Source organism: Pseudorasbora parva, chromosome 4 (genome assembly GCF_024679245.1).
Source record: "Pseudorasbora parva isolate DD20220531a chromosome 4, ASM2467924v1, whole genome shotgun sequence".
NCBI classification, from domain to species: Eukaryota; Metazoa; Chordata; class Actinopteri; order Cypriniformes; family Gobionidae; genus Pseudorasbora; species Pseudorasbora parva.
This window is the reverse complement of record NC_090175.1, coordinates 39,664,009-39,683,550: the sequence shown is the minus strand read 5'-3', so window position 1 is coordinate 39,683,550 and position 19,542 is coordinate 39,664,009. Positions and strand designations below refer to the sequence as shown.

The window sequence follows — 19,542 nt, the reverse complement described above, 5'->3', positions numbered from 1 at the left end:
CCATTAGCTCCAGCCCTCCCTCTCGGGAGCTCCCGCTCCCCCTGCTCTTGACCTACTGTGGGCATGATGGGTGAAGCTGCATCACCTAACCACACCCTAACAGTACCGTACCCAAAACATCTCTCCACCCATTAAACAGGTTAAGCTCCACCCTTAAGCTCTGCAGCAAACACTACTTGATTTCATCCATCAAGTTTTTAATGAAAAAAACAACAACAACTTGATGGCTGAAAGTTTCTTACTTGAGGTGTGGTTAATCAATATTGAGCACGAGCACACACGAACATTAGGGGTGACAAAAATGTAAAGGACACTGGCTCATATACATTTTAAATCAGATTTTTTTATTTATTAACATTGATTCTCGTTTGCTCATTTGAAGAAAAAAGAAGAAGCCAAATATGCTTAGCGTAAATGTTTTCAGCTTTTTGTGATTTTAAAGTAAACGCAAACTGGTCTGACATTTATCTGTAGCATCGCACATTTTTACGTCATATCTTGTCATCACTGAGTCGCTTGAGTCGGTTCTTCGAAATTGTTCAAAAGAACGATTTGCAGGTGCTTTACATCTGCTGTCATCTAAAGCGGAAGTGGTTAAAAGTTCGCTCCGTTGCTAAGTAACGTTAACTAAACAGCCCAGTAGAAGATAATAATGACCGCCACTCAGATGTCCCGTTTAGAAGACAGAAAAAATATAAGCACTCCGTCGCTTTTCGTGAATGCTTGGCAGCAGCTAATTTAGTTTGCTAAATTATTTTCACACTCTGGGACTTGTAAACACATTTTGTAAGTATTTCTGTTGAGGGAAAGTCAGCGCGCCGTTTATTGTTTGCTTACAGTTATAGGCTTCTATAATGAGGGGACTTTATTAAAACGCCTAAAGATATGTCTATACGTACGACGATACAAAGTACAATATTTTGGTTAATGTTGCTGTATACGTTAATTTGGATGTTTTAAAAGAAAAACGAGACAATACTTCCCGGACGTTACTTAGCAACACTGTCTATTCATTTTATTGTATAATTGTATTATGACAGTTCACTGCGATTGTCACTTACAAGCTGTTGTCTTGACTGTATTGAAAATAATTTACTGTCCAGGAATAACTCAGAGAACAAGGAATTAAATCTTTTTGGGGGAAGAACACAAGAGGAGGAACGTTTGGTCATGTACTCTTTTCAAAAAGGCACCTCCAGAGACCAGGGAGGGCCAGAGCAAGATCATGGCACACAGAAGCTGTTTGGGACGGCTTTATCTGTGCCTACTAATGTACCTGGTTCTCTGGCACCTGTTGATATGGAGCAGCTGAGGTCTAGACTAATCTCAGCAGTGCCCAGACGTCCACAGCCGAACCCTGATGCTCTGGTATTCCCTCACAGAACTAAGGCTCAGGAAAGACAACTGACCACACAGAGACCAGCACAAGTTGAGATGTTGGTAAGAGCAATACCATCAAATGAGGACTTGTTTGTTTGTTCATTTATTTTTTTCATTCCTTTTGCGTTTCAAAATTGGGTCATTGATGAGACAATTCTAAAATTAATGTTACAATAAAGTTGATACACACCTGCTATGATAGGCATGCTTTTAATATCTTAATTATAAAAAAAATAAATAAAAAAAAATTGTTTTGGGGGCATAAGGTAAAAATGTCAGGGTGACACAACGGCCCTGATATCATAATGAAGAAAAAAGACTATTCAAAAGCATAACATTCTTAAGCAGTTTAGTATAATCTTTTATTATTATTATCTAGAAAAAAAATATATAAATCCTTTATACATTTTATAACAATTTGAAAAACTTTTGTATGCCAAATCGTGCCATGTGGTCCATCCAACATGGAGAGAGAGAGAGAGAGAGAGAGAGAGAGAGAGAGAGAGAGAGAGAGAGAGAGAGAGAGAGAGAGAGAGAGAGAGAGAGATCTGCAGACCCTGAATAATTATTTTAAATATTAAATAATTATATAAATATATATATATATTATAATTATATATTAATAATTATATATGAGAATGTAAGATTAGTTCAGGTTGTAAAAATGTTGTGTGATTCTGCTAAAAATAAATATTTATCAAAATGACTTAAAACTTAAAACTTTCAAAATAATCGAGGTGTGGACACTCATGCATTCAAGTTAAAAGGGCCATAACACATAACATGCGCAGTTTCTGCCATTCTCATGTTAATGTTGAGTACCTATTGCATTCATTATATGTCCGTAGAGTCTTTAGTTTGATCATTTTTATAAAAGACATGTTCCAGAAAAACAAACTGCATCCACTGTTTCCTTAACGCTGGGTCATTTGGGAAGCTGAACAAAGTTATCTTTTCCTCACAACCAGAAACACGTCTTTAGTGATATTGTTGATTCCGTGGTCTAAAAACAAAAAAGCGGTGCTGCCGACGGTTTAGGTAACACAAACGAAGCTCGCTGTTGACGGTCTTGCTCTAGTTCTGGTTGATGTGCGCATGTGTATATCCAGGAGAAGTGCACTTACAAGGAATTCAGTCTTTTATGACATCATAAAGGGCCATACTCGGAAAAAAACTTTCCAAAATACTGTCATATGTCCAACTAATTAAAAGATGTTTTGGGCCATGTTTAGCATGATAATACAACTCTTTTAACAGTGTAAATAAGTCAGAATGCATAAAATAGCATTAGACCCCATTTAAATATATTTTATTACTTGATTGTTATACTTCATGAAATTTAAGTTATTAAATTTAAACTTTTTTTAAAAGTTGATACACAAGTTTTACAATGCCATGGAACCAACATGAATACAAAGAGTATATTTCTATAAACATGGCACATGCATTTTAAACTAGATATTTACGGTAAAATATTTTTCCTTTTCTTAATGACATACAATATTAATAAATAAATAAATCTACAGTAGCAAAAAATAACCATCATACTCATTCCTGTTAATAATTGAAGTACATGATCTGTATTTTACCCTAGCCAATTCTGAAGAGACGCAGTGATTGTATAAAACCAGAGAACATCCATAGATTCAACTTGAGCCCTAAGATGCCTTTTTCCTTGGATGAAGTCCAGTCCATTGGAGGACCCTCTCCACTACAGCTGCCCAGAATTCCTGACCATGTCAAAGATAGACAGGTCTGGCCACTCTACTCATAAACAACTCTGGAAGATGTCTATTGTAACATTAGTAAATGTATGTGCTTTTTATGTGATGATTTCAGGCGCAGTTGACTCAGGGCTCACTCAGGATCCCATCCCCTCCTAAAAGAACAAAGAGCTCATCTAGAGGTTGTCCTGTTACATTTTCATCTCTGAGCTACACCCCCTCTCCACCGCCATCTAGTTCACAGATTTTCAACTCAGTAGAGGAAGTAATTCGTGCAAAAATTTGCTCCCCACCTGACATCGTCCAAACCATAAGGAACAACCCTCACTTAGGATTCTTCTATGTGACGTCTGCAGCACCTAAATCATCCATCAAATTTGACACATACAACCTCAAGTAAGAAATGCAGTTTTTGCAGTTATGTAGAAGTGTGGTTGCATACTATTGTTCAAAATTTTGGGGTCAGTAATAAAAGAAAAGAAAATAAATTCATACTTTTAAATTGATTTAATTAACTTGGATTTCTATTTAATATTTGTATTTATCAAGGAATCCTGGAAAATGTACTGAGGTTTCTATAAAAATATTAACTGTTTTTAACATGGATAATAATATGAAATGTTACTTGAGCACCAAATCAGCATATTAGAATGATTTCTGATGGATCATGTGACACTGAAGACTGGAGTAATGGCAGTTGAAAATTCAGCTTTGCCATTACAGGAATAAATTACATTTCAAAATATATTCAAATATTTTTTGATTAAATTCATAATTTATGTTCATTTAAACCATTTCACATATTTTGAAATACATTAAAAATACAAATAAACTGTTAACTATGTGTTAAAGCATATCTTTGTCTCAAAATACTCAAAATATTCTTTCAACAGAATTGCAATGTTTGATGATGTCAACAAGTCGGACTACTATACAGTCAGCACCAATGCAGTGATGCACTACTGTGGGTCTGAGGTGGACTATTTGCCTTTAGAATGCTGGGAGCAGGAATACCAATATCACCGGAAGCTTTTGCGCATCCCTGTGTTTGCCCTCTTCCGCAAGTGGAAGGCTTTTCGTGTGTGGCACGCCAATGTGCGCTATAAGAAAATCAGCAAATGCAGACGCTCATTGCAAGAGCATCTCTTTATTCTCAATGAGGTTTGCCAAAGTTTATTGTATTTTAATTAAGGTATGGCTTTAAGAAAAGTTAATTTGTTTCAATAATAAAAAATAAATAAAAAAGAGAGACGCTGAATTTTACGTACTGTATACTTACAATAAGGTTCCTTGCAGAATGCATCACCTTCTTTATAAAAAGGCAGCAAAAGTATGGTGAAAAGTATCATGTCTGCATTTCAGTCTCTGCAACCAGCACTGATTGACATCAGGGAAATGTGTTGCCACATCAGTGACATGCCTCTGTGTCGACTAGAGAAAGACCACACATACACACTTGAGGAGTTTCAGAGCGCACAATACAAACAGCTGGAGGAGGTGAGAGAGATTTGAATTTGCACGTGTTATGCACTCTTAAAAATAAAGGTTACACAAAGGGTTTTTTGCAACAATGCCATAGAATAACCATTTTTTACTCCCAAATCATCCTTTCAGAGGACTGTTCTTAAAGTCCCCCTGTAGTCAATATTCCTTAATTCCTTAAAACTCATCTTTGATAACCAAAATTACATGTGAACAAAATTTACCTGTGAAAAATTCTTTTAAAATAGCTTGAATGTAACTCTACACCCTTACTTCATTTAGTATATAGATTCATAAATATGCAAATTAGCCCTGCCTCCACTCACTCACACCAGCTCAGAGATCCACTCGGTCAACTTTACTGTAGTAAATGCTGCAATATGGTATCGCTTTTTACAACGTCGGACACATAATCGTAATTAATGTATTTTGCCTTTTTCTTGACTACGTTATCAAACAGCTAATAATGTGTTGCTAATGTTACACAAACCATGCTTCAGAGTCTAATTTGCCATCTCAGTCTGCCTTCTAAAAATCAGCATCCTTAGAAACGCTTTGGGCAACTTATGTCAGTTGAAAAAGGCATATAGTAAATCATAATATTGTAATATACAATATACATACCGGTAATTCACCCACTATATTGGTAAATGTAAACAATTCTTCATGTCAACAGAAAAAATATACCGGGATAACCTGGCTTCTCTTGAGACTATCCTGCTCCGCAGTTAATGATTTGATAAAGCCTGCCCGCATGTGATTGGTTACAAAGTAGTTTGTGACATAAGGAGCACACGCGATTTTAAACCGTGATTTTGATTCACTGCAGGTTTAAGGAGAAAATACTCAGCTATGGTGTTTACTTGTCTTAAAGCATATGAAAAACACCACAAAGACATACATACAACATTAAAAAATTCAACACAGGGGTTCTTTAAAATAACCTTTTTTTTAGTGTGAAAAAAAAAACCTTCCCTTTTCCACCATTTAATTGTGTTTTTTTATTTTATTTTTGCAATGGAAAGAATCCAATGATCTTAATGGAACCAAAAATGCCAGATCAGATCTTTTTGTGTATCTGTGTTCTAGGTGTCCTCCCGTATTGAAACATTTAGAATGCTGGTAATGGAAGTGGCAAGAAGTGCCTGTCGAAATGCTTTGAAAGAGTTTGGACACACACCTGACTATGGCGACTTGGAAACTGGTGACACCTTTATCCAGATAAGAGGCAATAATATGTCAAATACCTGGTATATTGTGAATTTGAGTATTTTTTTTCTTACATATATTAGATGGTAATGAAGAGTTAGCATCACCTGCTTTTGGATTATTCTTCGAAGACACACCTGAGAAGATGAGTTATACTCAGAAAACAAACAAGAGCTACTACTGCAAGCGACTTACTTGGTTAGTCCACATTACTAACAATACTAGCTCAACACAGTGAATAGGCCAGACTATTTTGAAGACTATATTAATTAGCAGGTATTTTGCCATTTATTGATTATTAAGACATTTAATTAAATAATCATTTCTGTACCATGAATTTAAATATGATAAAATGTGTTTAACAGAAAAATTGGCACCAAGGCCCAAGCTATTTAATAATGAATATAATAATCTAGCCGTAAATAACTAATATCAGTCATATCAGTGTATAATAATTTGATGGCTGGAGAGAATAGTTAACTCATTTTATACCTTTATAAAGCTTTATTTAACATTTATTTAGTTATTTCACAATGACTGTTAATAGTGTCCACTTCTATCACGCCACAAAAAGCTATTTTTTTGGTAAACTGTGGAATCTTTTTCTTGGTCTCCATAGTTTCATCCGAATGACTGATTATCTGATTGTGAACACCACACACATGCTTGTGGTCAACTCGGTCAGTAAGCTACTGAGTGTGTTTCAGGAGCACATAACACACACGCCTTCACTTGCCCTTATCCAGAGCTGGGCAGGCAGCGAGACCAGCCATGATCCTGACATAAAGGTTAGAATGCCTGTGTGCTTATTTGATGTATGGTAACATTATTACCGCTTTTTGTGAAAGTGAGATATCGTGTTGTTTGTATTTCTGTGATTCTTAAACTACATTCACTTTTATATAGGGCTTGATTTTTGTAAAATTAGATCTAAAAACGGATCAAACTGATTAACTTTATTTTCGTGAATTTTCAAATATGAAAATGAATCATACAAATATTAATAAGACTTTAAATATTAAAATAATGTCAAGAAATGTATACAGTATTTCAATATATTTTTTTTTACACATGATACCTATGAATTGTTTTATTGGCTGACATTTTCAACCAAACTTTGATGTATTTTTTATTTGGTTTTATTTAATTTTAGTTTTTTAAAGGTTTTTATTTATTTATTTCGTTTCAAAAATCAATTTGCACCGGTTTCTATGAGGGTTATGTAGGGTTCAGGTTAGGCGATAGAAATCATTAACCTGATATAAAAACATTGGAAGTCTGAGATGTCCTCACTAATATAGTGAAACAAACATAATTATGTGTTTGTGTGTTACAGGTTACAGCAGAGCAGAATGTTGGTGCTCCCCACCAGCCACTGTTCATAACTGAGCTGATGCTGGACACACACTCCTTATCATACCAGCCCTCTATTGATGACTTCCAGGTTTGTGTTTCTATGCACACTATCAGTTTTTGTGTGTTGCAAACATTGCATGCCCAGTATGTGTATATTTGGACATGACACATATTAATGCGTTCCATGTATTTTTGTGTACATCAGGAGTGTGTAGCAGAGATTACTGTGCGGTTTCAGAACACAGTATTGTCTTTGGATACTCTTGTGCAAGACTCCTACTTTGATGCTTTTACTCAACCCATTATCAACAAAAAGGTAAAACACGACCAACATTTACCTTTTTAATGTATAGTTTAAGCTCTTTTATAATTTGACCTTGACTGATGTGTGACTGCACATGTGTATGCGTGGTGTGTCAGGTTGAGGAGAAGACATGTGGTGATGGCCCTAGTCTTGCTCAAATCCTGGAAGATGACACTCATCTGCTGGACATTATCCTCAATATTAAGGTTTTTATTTTATTCTAACATATCTATAATCTAAATGCAGTAAAAAATAAACAGTTTTCATGCACCAATTAAAAATAAGGTAAAAGTTAGTTTTCCACAGGAAGATTAAAGTTTTTTTTATATACCAATATTTAAATTTTTCTATAGAAACCATAACTATGAAAGTTATAGAAACCATTTTTTGGTTTCTTTAAAATTATGTTGATAAGTGTCACCATTTGGTGGTTCTCTAAAGAACCCAATGATGCCATTACTGTTAACAACAGTGGTCTTGTGTAATGTAAAGTACTTATTTAAAGTCAATCATAATAGTTTTAGCATGTTTATGGACGCTAATGACAGTGATATGGTTGCTAGCAGACTGCATGCACATGACCTATCAGCCAGTGCCATCTAGAATTTCATGACTAAGCTAGTCATTGTTTACTTACATTTTCCTTTTACATAATAGCTGTTGATCTCAAAATAGAAAAAATCAGTGTTACGGTTAAAGAAATAGTTGACCCAAAAATTCTATATTTGGAACACATATAAATATTTTTTACTCATAATTTTTGTCCATTCATTGAAAGTCTGTGCAACCAACATGTTCATGTTTCTAAAAGTAAAAAAAACAAAAAAACTTAAGGATTAAAAAAAAGTAAAGTTCATGTTTTTCCTCCTCTTTTTTTAAAAGTACAAAATGAGATTGATTGTGAAAATGTTTCATGTTTCTTCCCCTGTCAGCAATCTATTCAGATTGCATTTGATACAGCTAATCTGTATGCTCATACATTTGAGCCATTCAGACTGTTTTACAAAGAGAATGAAGACCTGGACCTGGAGGCTCTCAAAGAGCAAGACCATGGTACATCATCATCATCACCTACAATGTTACTGATGGTAAAAATTATAATTGTTTCACACTTCTTATGTTTTGTATGTGTATATGATGCAGATGTTGCATTTTTTGGGGACAGTCTGGATAAATATCATCGAGAGCATAAAGAGGCTTTAGCCATCCAACAGAAAAGAACCCTGGGAATTCTGCTGGTGGATACTACAGAACTGAAGCACAAACTTATACCATCCCCTCTGCGCTGCATAGAGGTTACACACTGACAAAAACACACAAATAGTTACACAAATTTGCATTCCTACTGTTTCACCTAGTGCAGTCAGTGCTTCTCAAACCTGTCCTGTAGACCTGTTTCGGATATCTCCCTCATCAGATACATCCAATTCAAGTATAGAGGGTATGCATGTGATGTCACTATCATTTGGAGTGACTGCGGTTATGCCCACTGAGTGGCAAAAAGACTGAGGGAATCCACTCACTGCTTGAGTTGTCCAGTGCTGAGTTCTGCGTGTGTGCAAATCCTCTCTAAGTGTAGACATTATGTCAATAAGAAATGTATTGTGTCATTAGCTTTACTGATTAATAAAATAGAACTTTGTGAGATCGCGCTCATTGACTGAGTGACAGCTTTCAGTGATTATAAAGGGAGCGCTCGTTGGGTGCTGTCTAGGCAATATAAAAAAAATATTTATAGGCCTATAATATATTCAGAATTTGAAGAAAACTTTTGTTATAGACACTTATGGGAAAACTCTGAAGCGACAAGAACTGAGGGAACTGAGGTTATGAGAGTAACCTGTTTATTGTATTGCCTCCATATAGATGCTTATGGGAACTGAGTTCAATCACGGCGTGCCATTAAAGCTGATGGCCTAGCTCAGAACTCTTATCTGAGGAACAAATCCTGAGGCTATACAGTAGAACTTTGGCCAAAAATCCAACGGGGTCCGGACAAGGGTCAGGGACCACAGAAGGAGTGTCTAATGGTATGGGCTCTAAGGCTGCGTTCATACTTGTAGTCCGGTTTGTTTTAGTCCGGACCAAAAAACAAAAACAAAACATATAGTCCTGGTTCACGTTTCCCCTCTACTAATTTTGGATACACTGATCTTTCCGCATCATCAAATACGCTAACTTGTAGCGTCGCATCTTGTGACATTACGTTCTGTTTTTGGTTTGTTTACATGTCTTTGGTCAATGTTGCATTTATATATCAATTGATCCACACCCGAGTTCGTTTGGAAGTGGACCGAGACCTATCTTTTTAGCGGTCCTGGTCCGCTTGTTTGGTGCGCACCAGGGTTCGGATGGCAGCATTCGCATATGTTCAAATGAACCACACTTACCGAGCAATCGCACCAGGGTTCGTTTTAATCGAACCATACTTGACCACGTGTGAACTAAGAGGCCAACCTCACTTTACAGAAAGGACTCGTGCCTGCAGTGCAGGGACTTCCATGTTGTAAAATCTCACAAATGTGGATGGCAAGGACCACCCGGCCGCCACACAAATGTCATCGATTGATAGACTACTGAACCAAGCCCATAAGGAGCCTCGTTTGGAGTGAGCTCTGACATTTATGGGGCATTGAAGGCCCATGGAGGCGTAGTAGGGCTGGGCGATATGGAGCAAAAAATATATCTCGATATATTTTGCTATATCTCGATATACGATATATATCTCGATATCTTTACAGGAAAAATAACCCCCTAAAAACTACAGCAAAAAAAAATATGCCAAATACCACAAAAACTTTTTTTTTTTAAATTGAAGTACAAAGAGGTAGTCAAGTGCTTTTGCGACATTTAAAAAAAAAAAACTCCCTGATTACATAAATAATAATAATTTAACTGTAAAAGAAAATAAATAATATTGCCTTCTTTTCATTTATTTCATGCTTTCAAAAGATGAATCAAAGACTCCCTTTTTTACAGTTAAAGTAAACAGTAAGCATTTTGCAGAAAGATGGGGGCATGACTGAGATATAAATAAACTGATTTTGTCATAACACCATTTCCTGTTAAATTTGTATCAAAATTCAAACAGTGATGTTTGTCATGAGTTTGACAAAATTCAAACTCATCATGCAGATCATGTAGGCTACACATGAGCTGAGTTTCACTTCTTTTCCAGTTACAGAACGAAATATGAATGTCAGAAGGTAGGCTATATGATAATATGATACAGTACAATTTACAGAAGAGCACTGTGTCTCAGGACACTCGGGATGTCGCGTTTTTCCCTCTTGGTTAAAACGTGAATAGACCTATTCATCATAATCCCGTGATAAAGCTGACAAAATAATAATAGTAATGATATTGCAATACTTTTTAAATGTTTTCAAATGATATGCGACCATTTTGACATTTTAACCGAAAACCATGCGATCAGTTAGACACAAATCATAAACTGGCATGATTGCGACCGCGTCTCGCACCAATAGTGTCAATCACCTGACTGTGGGTGAAACGTGCGATTTGAAATATGATGAACATTAATATTTCTTTATGAATTTTAGCAAGCAGTTGTGTTAGAAGGAAAACATGGTCTCTAAACTGAGTCCTGAACAACGTGCGCGCTTGTCAACATGATAACTAATCCTCACCTGGTTGTGGAAGCAGCCGTGTTCAATGAGACGACACGCGAGGGGAGGGGGAACAAAAGCAAGAGGCGGGAGGCGCGCGAGGCTCCGCGAACACAACACAGAGAAGGCAAACAAACAAAGTGGCCGAATCAGAATTAAATAAAAACAATATATCGATATATACGATATGTCCAAATCCATATCGAGCTGAAAAAATATCTCGATATATTTTAAATATCGAGATATCGCCCACCCCTAAGGCGTAGGCTAAAGAGATAACATCCATTATCTAACGTGATAATCTTTGCTTCTTGACCTGATCAGCCACCACCCTTTGGTGCGGCCACCGAAGCATATAAAGAGCTGTTCTGACCATCTGAATTGTGCAGAAAGCTCTACATAGACTCTGAGGATCCTGATGGGGTAGAGTAGGTTTAATTCTCTATCATCCTTTGACAATGATCCAAAATTGAAATGACCTGGGCTCTGAATGGAGTTGACCTCTGAGGGTCCTCAGGACTATGAAATGGTCCTATGATGGTATAGAAGTGGGGAGAGGTGGGTTTAGCCTCTTGGCCCCTTTGAGGAAACATTTACTTTGAGCTTGGCGAGGGTACGACCTGACCAGTAGCTTTTGTAAAAATGAAAGCACCAGTGGTACTTCACATGAATAAGGGTCTATCTACCATTTAAGGGCATAGATGTGTCTTTTGGACAGGGCTCTAGCCTCAGCGATAGTGTTGTTTAAGATTCCTTCTTAAAGCTACCTTGGTACCTGTTGAGGGGCCATAGATGGAGGTCCCACAAGTCGGGACTGGGGTGCCAGATTGTCCTGTTTGACCTCCTTTGCTTGAGCAAGGAGGTCCTTTCTCAGGAGTGTCGGCCAAGGAGCTGCTTCAAGCAGCTTCATCAACTCGTGGAACCATATTTGGGTCTGCCAGAGAATGGCTATTAGGAGGACTGCACACTTGCTCTCCCTGATCTGTTTGATGCCCTGCGGGAGCTTCGAAATTGGAAGAAATCTGTAAAGGAGGTGGCGGTGCCATTTGTGGGTATCCCTGCTCTTTGAAAGAATATTGGGCAATGAGAGTTGGCTTTTGAGGTGAAGAGGTCCACCTCTGCCCTCTCCAAAACACTCCAGTTTAGCTGAACTGCTTGAGGGTGGAGTGACCATTCCCCGGGGGTCTCAAGACAGCATGTCTGCTCCCTGGTTCAATTTGTCTGGTATGTGCATGATATCAAACCATTTCTCCAAGCTCGGCCAGAGCCTGGAGGTTGGCCTGCCCTCACACAGAGCTCCCCAACCTAGGTTGGAGGTGTCTGTTGAAACACCTTCCTCCTTGAGACTAGACCCTTACTTACACCAGCTTGGTACCATCTGGTGACTTTCCAAGGGACCAAGGCTTTTGAAAGCATGAGCCGGTTTAGCCAACACTCCAGAGGGCGCATAAACAGTACTTGAGTACTGTTGATGGAGAAGCCATAAGTCCCAGTGCCCTTTGAAATGTTTTAAGGGGGAGGTAGGATCCCGCTCTGAACGTCGCAGCTAGGCATTCAATGGTTAGAGCATGTTTTGACACAAGCCAGGCTCTCATTTGGGCACAGTCGAAAACCTTGTTCAGGAGTCTGAGATCCAGGATAGGTCTGAGGCCACCGTTCTTTTTCAGTATGAGGAAGTAGCAGCTGTAAAAGACTTACTCGCTCTGTGAGGGGGGAACTGTCTCAACACACCCCTTCACTAGTAGATTTGACACTTCGTTGTGGAGGACATAAGCCGCGTTGCTCCTTACTGATGTGTTAACCGTGGGTTGAAAGCACGGAGTTCTGCGAGTGGATTGAAGTGAATAACCTCATTTTATTATATTCAGAACACATTCTGACACATTGGGGATGGCTTCCCAAGCTTCGGCCTGAGTGGCTAGCGGTTGAACAAAGCTAATATGTTTGGAAGTAGAAATGTACTCTTTTGTTTATTTTTTTGTGGTAAATATAGCATTTGTTTGTGAGAGTGGGTGAACTGGAACAGGCCTTTTGTTGCAAACTAAACATTTCCAGCCACCTGAACTGAAGAGGAGGCTGGGGGGAAAACATAAGCTCTTTTTTGGGGTGATCTGTCCTCAGCGAGATTTAACCCCTTTCTCTTCCTTGTTTCATATGGAATGGGTAGCGATTTTCTGTCTGTGGGTGCTGCCTGGTGTCAGCCACTGGATGAGGCTGAAAGGCTGGCGGCTACACTGGTTTGGCTGCTGGGTCGAGGCGTTCTTTGGTTGACCTGAAGCAGAGCTAAAGCATTTTGGCAAGAACTGGCGCATGGCCTGCAAAAACCTCAGTGAAACGCTCAACGAAGCCAAAGAGAACAGTGGTTAAAATGGGGGAGTCAAAGAAGGCAGTCTTATCTGCGTTCTTGATCTCTGTCAAGTTGAGCCACAAGTGGTGCTCAAGCACTACCAGGCTGGTCAAGCTACTTCCAATAGCCTGTGTGGTGGTCTTAGTGGCATTGTGCAGGGCCTGGTCAGTGGCATTGCACAGGTCACAGAATGCTGCCGGATCCTGTCCAGACTCGTCCATAGAGTTTTGCCTGGAAAACCTGTAGGATCATCATAGTGTGCAGGGCTGAGAGCTGAAGTCATCCTTCACAGCTTAGATGGATGCATTGCTTTAGTCTTTCATCCAATGGCGGTCGGTGGGCAAAGATGGATACTACAGAGAAAGGATAATCATTGGATGGCAGCAGGGAAACGTCAAGTTATGTGTGGGGGGTACAAAGGACAGGTTTGAAAAGCACTGACCTAGTGGTATACAGTACAGTACACTATTTACCCCAGCACAGTTGGCAATAGGGCACATAAATAGCCCACCTCATTGTGAACCCCTTTCTCCAGGTCATTAATGACATCCTACCTCAGCTAGCAAAGAAAAAGATGGATGAGATCATTGCAGAAGCTCATGATGCCCAGTTCAAACTGGATTTTGTTCCAACGGTAACCAGCGAGTACGTCAATTCCCTCAACTTCCTGGAGGAAATTCAGAAGAGGGTAAGAATTAAAAGAGAACTATAACCCATCAAGAAGTTTTGTGGTGATTTAAACAATCATTCTTCTAATCAACTATCAGACATCAGTCAGCTGTTTTCACGTATGTATTAATCATATATTTTGTTTTCTTTTTTCCTATTAGATTGAGGTGCTGGAAGAAGAGACTGTGACTGTCTGTGAGATGTACAAGTTGATCAAGTGTTACTCTATCCCCACCCCTCCTGAGGATATTGCAGTGTGTGCCACATTACCACCATGTGTAACTGCCATAAGGAACACCATTGAAAAAGCGGTGGGAGAGCGGGACTCTTATGTGGACAAATTCTGCCAACACCTCCAGCAAGATATCAACCAACTTAACAAAAATGTGGAGGCAGTGAAAAAGAAAGCACAGGTGAAAGAAAAGAGAGAGAAAAAACTAGTGATAGTATATCAGAATAATGTGCTAAAGTCATTAATAATAAGTGTGGTAACACTTTACAATATGGGTGCACTAATATGCATGAATTCATGCTTAACTAATGCACAGATAATCATGAGTTAATGTATTACTAATGGTGAACTAACCCATTTATTAATGATTACTGCATCAGCAACTAATGAAGATTCGACATGATTAATAGATTAAGTAATCGTTTATTGTTAAACGTACAATTGTTATTAGTTAAATATGTCATAATGTCTTAATTCCTTAATAACATATCATATTAACTAATAATTTAAATTGACGTGTTAATTACCACAACGGGTCAAAGCCAAGCCATGCAACTTCCAGTTGTCTGCTTTAATTAATCATTAGCTAATAATTTATAAAGGTATTATTATGTTATGACTTTACTTGTTGGGGCACATGACTTTATTTTCACATTAACTAATTAACTAATTGATTAAGTAATATGTAATTGTGGTTATGGGTTTTGAATTAATTTTGAATTAGTTAATAGTCATGTGCCCCAACAAGTAAATTCATAACAAAATGATACCTTTATAAATGATACTGCTCCATTGGGCTGTGATTCAACCGAACCAGGAAAGACCTCAATTGGATAGACCTACAACCAATCAGTTCAATAGAGCAATGCATAGTTGTCAACAGAACTGCACACACACTGGAGGAAGTAGAAGAAGAGGAAGATGGGTGTAAACAATTTTTGCCAGTGTTATAAAAGAATTTAAGGATACAAGGAGTACCTACCAACATGATCATAATTTTTGAGAGAAATAGTAAAGGTGAAAAGTTCTCCATTTAGGATTAGAACGAATTCAACCCAATCGCTCTTTGGTGACGTGAATGCTTATGTTACTCTTTATCATCGGTCTATCATTGTATAATCCCCTCCCTGACAATTTAATTGGTCCGAACAGCTCCTGTTCGGGCATAGTTGCTCCACAACGGATCAAGTCCAGACCGAATTTCCCGAACTAAATGCAGCCTATCTGAGAATAAACATTTAAAAAATCCCACTGACCCTTTCAGTACCAGAACTTTAACGTGGTACTGAATTGGCCATATGAAATACTGAAACCCTGCTGAATCACTCACAGCCTTTTTTTGTGTATGTTGGGTGGATTTTGTTTCTCCAGGACCCTCAGCTCCTTAAAATTGATGCAGATCGCTCTAACATACGCCGGCTGCTGGGAGATATTCAGATATCTATTGATGAGTTTCAGGCTCAAGCCTTTAAATATAAAACCTACCAGAAGAACTTTAAGGTCAGTGTGTCTCTCTGTCCACCAGAGGGTGTACTTTCTGTATTTATTCTCTCTTAGTTTTTTGTTTTGTTTTGAGTTTGTCTGTCTGATCATCATGAGCTATTTAAATCTGTCTTTGTTTATGCAGGTGGAGGTGACTAAATATGATGCTCTAGAGGGACTGACTGCTGAAGTGAAGCTGAAGCATCTACTCTGGGACTCTCTGGAAGAGTGGGAAAATCTAGAGAACAGCTGGTTGCAGGTCATTTTAAGGGGGGCATTTAAGAAAACTTTTTCCCTTGCACTGAAATCCAATTAAGGGTACAATTAAACTGCAAAAAAAACAACAACAAAAACAAAGGTTGAAGGCCAGATCCGCAGTACTGTGGAGCATAGATACAGCAACTAAAGAGTTTTTGATATATACAGTCATGCTTGTAATAATTACGGCTTTAAACAAGGCATTTTATCAGATGAAGTGTCCATGCAAATGGTGTGCTGGAAGGCATTTTGCATGAAAGTGTCCTTTAAATGTCAAATGGTCAATTATCTCTTTGGTACAGAATAAGTTTGATGAGCTGGACCCAGAATTGCTGAGCAAGCAGGTGAATAAGTTTGCCAAATATGTCAGCCAGCTGGAAAAAGGACTGCCACCAAACAATGTGGTGCCCTTCCTTAAAGAGACTGTGGAGAGCATGCGAGAAAAGGTGGGTCAGGTTGGCACTAATGCCAGTGTGTCATTGCTCTTCGACTGTCTCCTTGTTTGAGACTGCTGTATTTGGCTTTGGCCTAAACATGAATCATGTCTAAAGCCCATAACAAAGTGTAGTAGGCCTACTTAGGAGTATACTACCATTCAAATGTTTGGGGTTTCCTTATGAAAAAGAAGTATACTTCAAGTTAATTTTATGAATTATACTTAAGTAATTTTAAAGAATATTTTGAAGTTTACTTTATGTCATAAGTATTTTAATATCAATGTATACTAGTAGTAAAATTGTGTACTATTTCAATACTGCTTGGGATTAATTGGCCCACTTTTAGTATATAAAAGTATACGTTTAAATGTACTGTAAGTGTAACAGTTGTAAACTTTAAGTGCACAACTAGCTTTCTCATTTGTATTGTACTAGTAGTTAACTATTTTAGTTAAGTATACTAGTAAACTATTTTAATATAAGTATTTTTTTTAGTATATGAAATTACACTTTTAAGTGTACTCTCAGTAAACTATCAGTATAGTAGTTTTATCAATCAATCATCAATCAACTTTATTTATATAGCGCATTTACAATGATGATTGTTTCAAAGCAGCTTCATTGCAGACAATATTGCAACAGAATTTGATTCGGCTGTACAGTTGTTCATGACAAAATGTTGATGTTATCAGCTTATTTTAATTTATCATATAGCGACAATGTTGGCAGATCAGTATTATTTATAGAATTAAATAAGGCATAATAAACTAATTTTATTTGTAAATTTAGTTGAATAGCTTAGATCAAATTTTTTGTGTCCCCAACTGAGCAAGCCAAGCCAAAGGTTACGGTGAAAAGCAACCAAAGCTCCATCAGGGCATGAAGGAGAAAAATAAATCATGGGAGAAACCAGGCTCAGTCAGGGTGCCAGGTCTTCTCTGGCCTATCAACACACAGTGTATTATTATTATTCTGGCAACCTCACCCTTCTGGTCAGAAATCATATTCTCGGTATCACGCAAGAGACGGGTTTATTGAAGACGCTGCGTCGATTACACAAGAATATAAATATTTGAAAAAGTCAAGCCAGAAAAGTCATCACGCCGAAGACAGGTTTATTTAGGATGACGTGCCGGTGAGGCAAATCAAATCATTTTATACTGCAAGCATACTTGTAAGTTTTCTTTAAGTGAACATAACATTATAGTTTACTATTTATATATTTTTTTTACTACTATGTAATATAATTTTTTATACTTAGAATATATATTTACTGTACTTTAATTAATTTTAAAAATAGCTTTGTGCATCATTTTTTTATCAACATTTGAATGTGGGTAAGTTTCATAAAGAAAAGCAACATTTTAACCAAAAGAGTTGAGAAAATCTAATTTTTGTCAAAGAATAGCCTTGAACAGATTCAGAACAATGATCAAAACACAGATGGAGTAGAATGAGTCCTTAAATTTCCAAAGCTTCACATTCGTTTCTTCTTCATGGGTTTGACATTTCATTCAGCAACATTAGGTTTTAGTTGGTTTATGTTTTAAGTTGAAATGCTGTTTAATGATTGATGATCGCGTTATTTTACATTTGCGTGAGCAATCTTCTATCACTTGGTTCAACTGCTTCTTCGCCTGTGTTTTGATCCAGAGAATTACATTCTGTACTAGAAGATGAGTCATAGCGCCCAGTATAATTTTTGAAATATTTAATCAAAGTAAAAGTAAAATGAAAGGAATTCAATACATTAAGTAAATTCTTATGTACACTACCAGTGGACTAGCCTACACAAAAATTCAGATATGCAGAATTAGGAACATATCTGTTTTCTATCATTATTCTAATCAATATTTTCAAACAATTTAAGTTTCATAAGACAAAAAAAGTACATTTAATAGGCTACTCAATCAAAAGATTAAACACAATTACAAGCCAAGTATACTTTAAATACTTAATTATAGTTTCAAGTATATCTTGATCAAAAGATTGAGTACAAGTATAGGCTAAATAAATGTAGACTTTTCTGTCAGTATAAGTCAAGTATACTTAAGTGCAATTTTAAGTATATTTCTGAGAAGTATGAAAAGTAGACTGGACTGGAAAGTATACTTTTTTATTTTTAGTTTAAATTAAGTATACTAATAGAACACTTAAATAAACTTCTTTTTTGTAAGGGTTTGTTATGATTTGTTTTTCACAAAAGTCTGTTAAGCTCACCAAGGCTGCATTTATTTATATCCTTTATAGTAGTGTTTGTATGCATCTGTGTATTTAACATTCTGTGTTTGCGTAGTTGCCAGTGATCACAGACCTGCGTAACCCATGTCTGAAAGCTCGTCATTGGGAAATGCTAGAGGAAATTGTTGAAGCCAAACTACTGGAAGAGCCACTGACTCTCGCCTGCTTGCAAGAACTCAACATCTTCAACTTTGGACCAGAAATACAGGAGGTGAGAGAAACACTGAGACTCTCAAAACCTTTGATTTACTTAGACAACATTATTGGGCATCATAGACACATTCTAAATTTCCATAACACGCTGTCCCGGTATGCAGCTCACCAGGTTTTAGGACACAACCTGAAAGGAAGGAGTAAATCACTATACAGTTGCTAAAGATTCTTCTTTTAACCTCATGAATCCTCTCAAACTCTCAGGTGTCAGCACAAGCCTCAGGAGAAGCATCTCTGGAGAACATTCTGAGAAAGGTGATGCCTATGTTTATAATTCTCTTTTAACAACATTTATACATGTCTTTATATTCAGCTTCACACACACATACTTTTGATAGATTGAGGAATCCTGGAAGGCAACAGAATTTGTGGTGCTTTCTCATCGGGACTCCAAGGATGTGTTTATCCTCGGAGGAACTGATGATATTCAGGTAAGAATGTGCTGTACCCATTGTTCATAGAGTTTTCCGATTGTTAAACCATAAGATTCATGTGTAATTATCATTTAAATCATAACCTTGCCAGAGTTTTATAAAGAATATACTTCTTTACTCACTTATTATTAGTAATAGTTGTATT

General features: G+C 37.3%; 1 protein-coding gene across 1 annotated transcript in view; it reads left to right on the top strand.

The window, feature by feature from the left end:
* Positions 1–649: 649 nt before the first annotated feature.
* The window catches only part of dnah6 (dynein, axonemal, heavy chain 6), a 98,220-nt gene continuing 79,327 nt past the window's right edge, over positions 650–19,542 (top strand). Inside the window, exons 1-22 of the mRNA XM_067441730.1 lie at positions 650–786; positions 1,104–1,440; positions 2,975–3,133; positions 3,220–3,500; positions 3,998–4,265; positions 4,467–4,601; positions 5,676–5,790; positions 5,879–5,993; positions 6,415–6,583; positions 7,132–7,239; positions 7,357–7,467; positions 7,572–7,661; positions 8,388–8,508; positions 8,599–8,750; positions 13,967–14,119; positions 14,262–14,513; positions 15,704–15,832; positions 15,960–16,073; positions 16,375–16,518; positions 18,806–18,961; positions 19,168–19,218; positions 19,302–19,394. Of these exons, the coding sequence (XP_067297831.1) occupies positions 1,171–1,440; positions 2,975–3,133; positions 3,220–3,500; positions 3,998–4,265; positions 4,467–4,601; positions 5,676–5,790; positions 5,879–5,993; positions 6,415–6,583; positions 7,132–7,239; positions 7,357–7,467; positions 7,572–7,661; positions 8,388–8,508; positions 8,599–8,750; positions 13,967–14,119; positions 14,262–14,513; positions 15,704–15,832; positions 15,960–16,073; positions 16,375–16,518; positions 18,806–18,961; positions 19,168–19,218; positions 19,302–19,394 (3,186 nt within the window). The 5' untranslated portion in view covers positions 650–786; positions 1,104–1,170. The remainder of the gene's footprint in view (positions 787–1,103; positions 1,441–2,974; positions 3,134–3,219; positions 3,501–3,997; positions 4,266–4,466; positions 4,602–5,675; positions 5,791–5,878; positions 5,994–6,414; positions 6,584–7,131; positions 7,240–7,356; positions 7,468–7,571; positions 7,662–8,387; positions 8,509–8,598; positions 8,751–13,966; positions 14,120–14,261; positions 14,514–15,703; positions 15,833–15,959; positions 16,074–16,374; positions 16,519–18,805; positions 18,962–19,167; positions 19,219–19,301; positions 19,395–19,542) is intronic.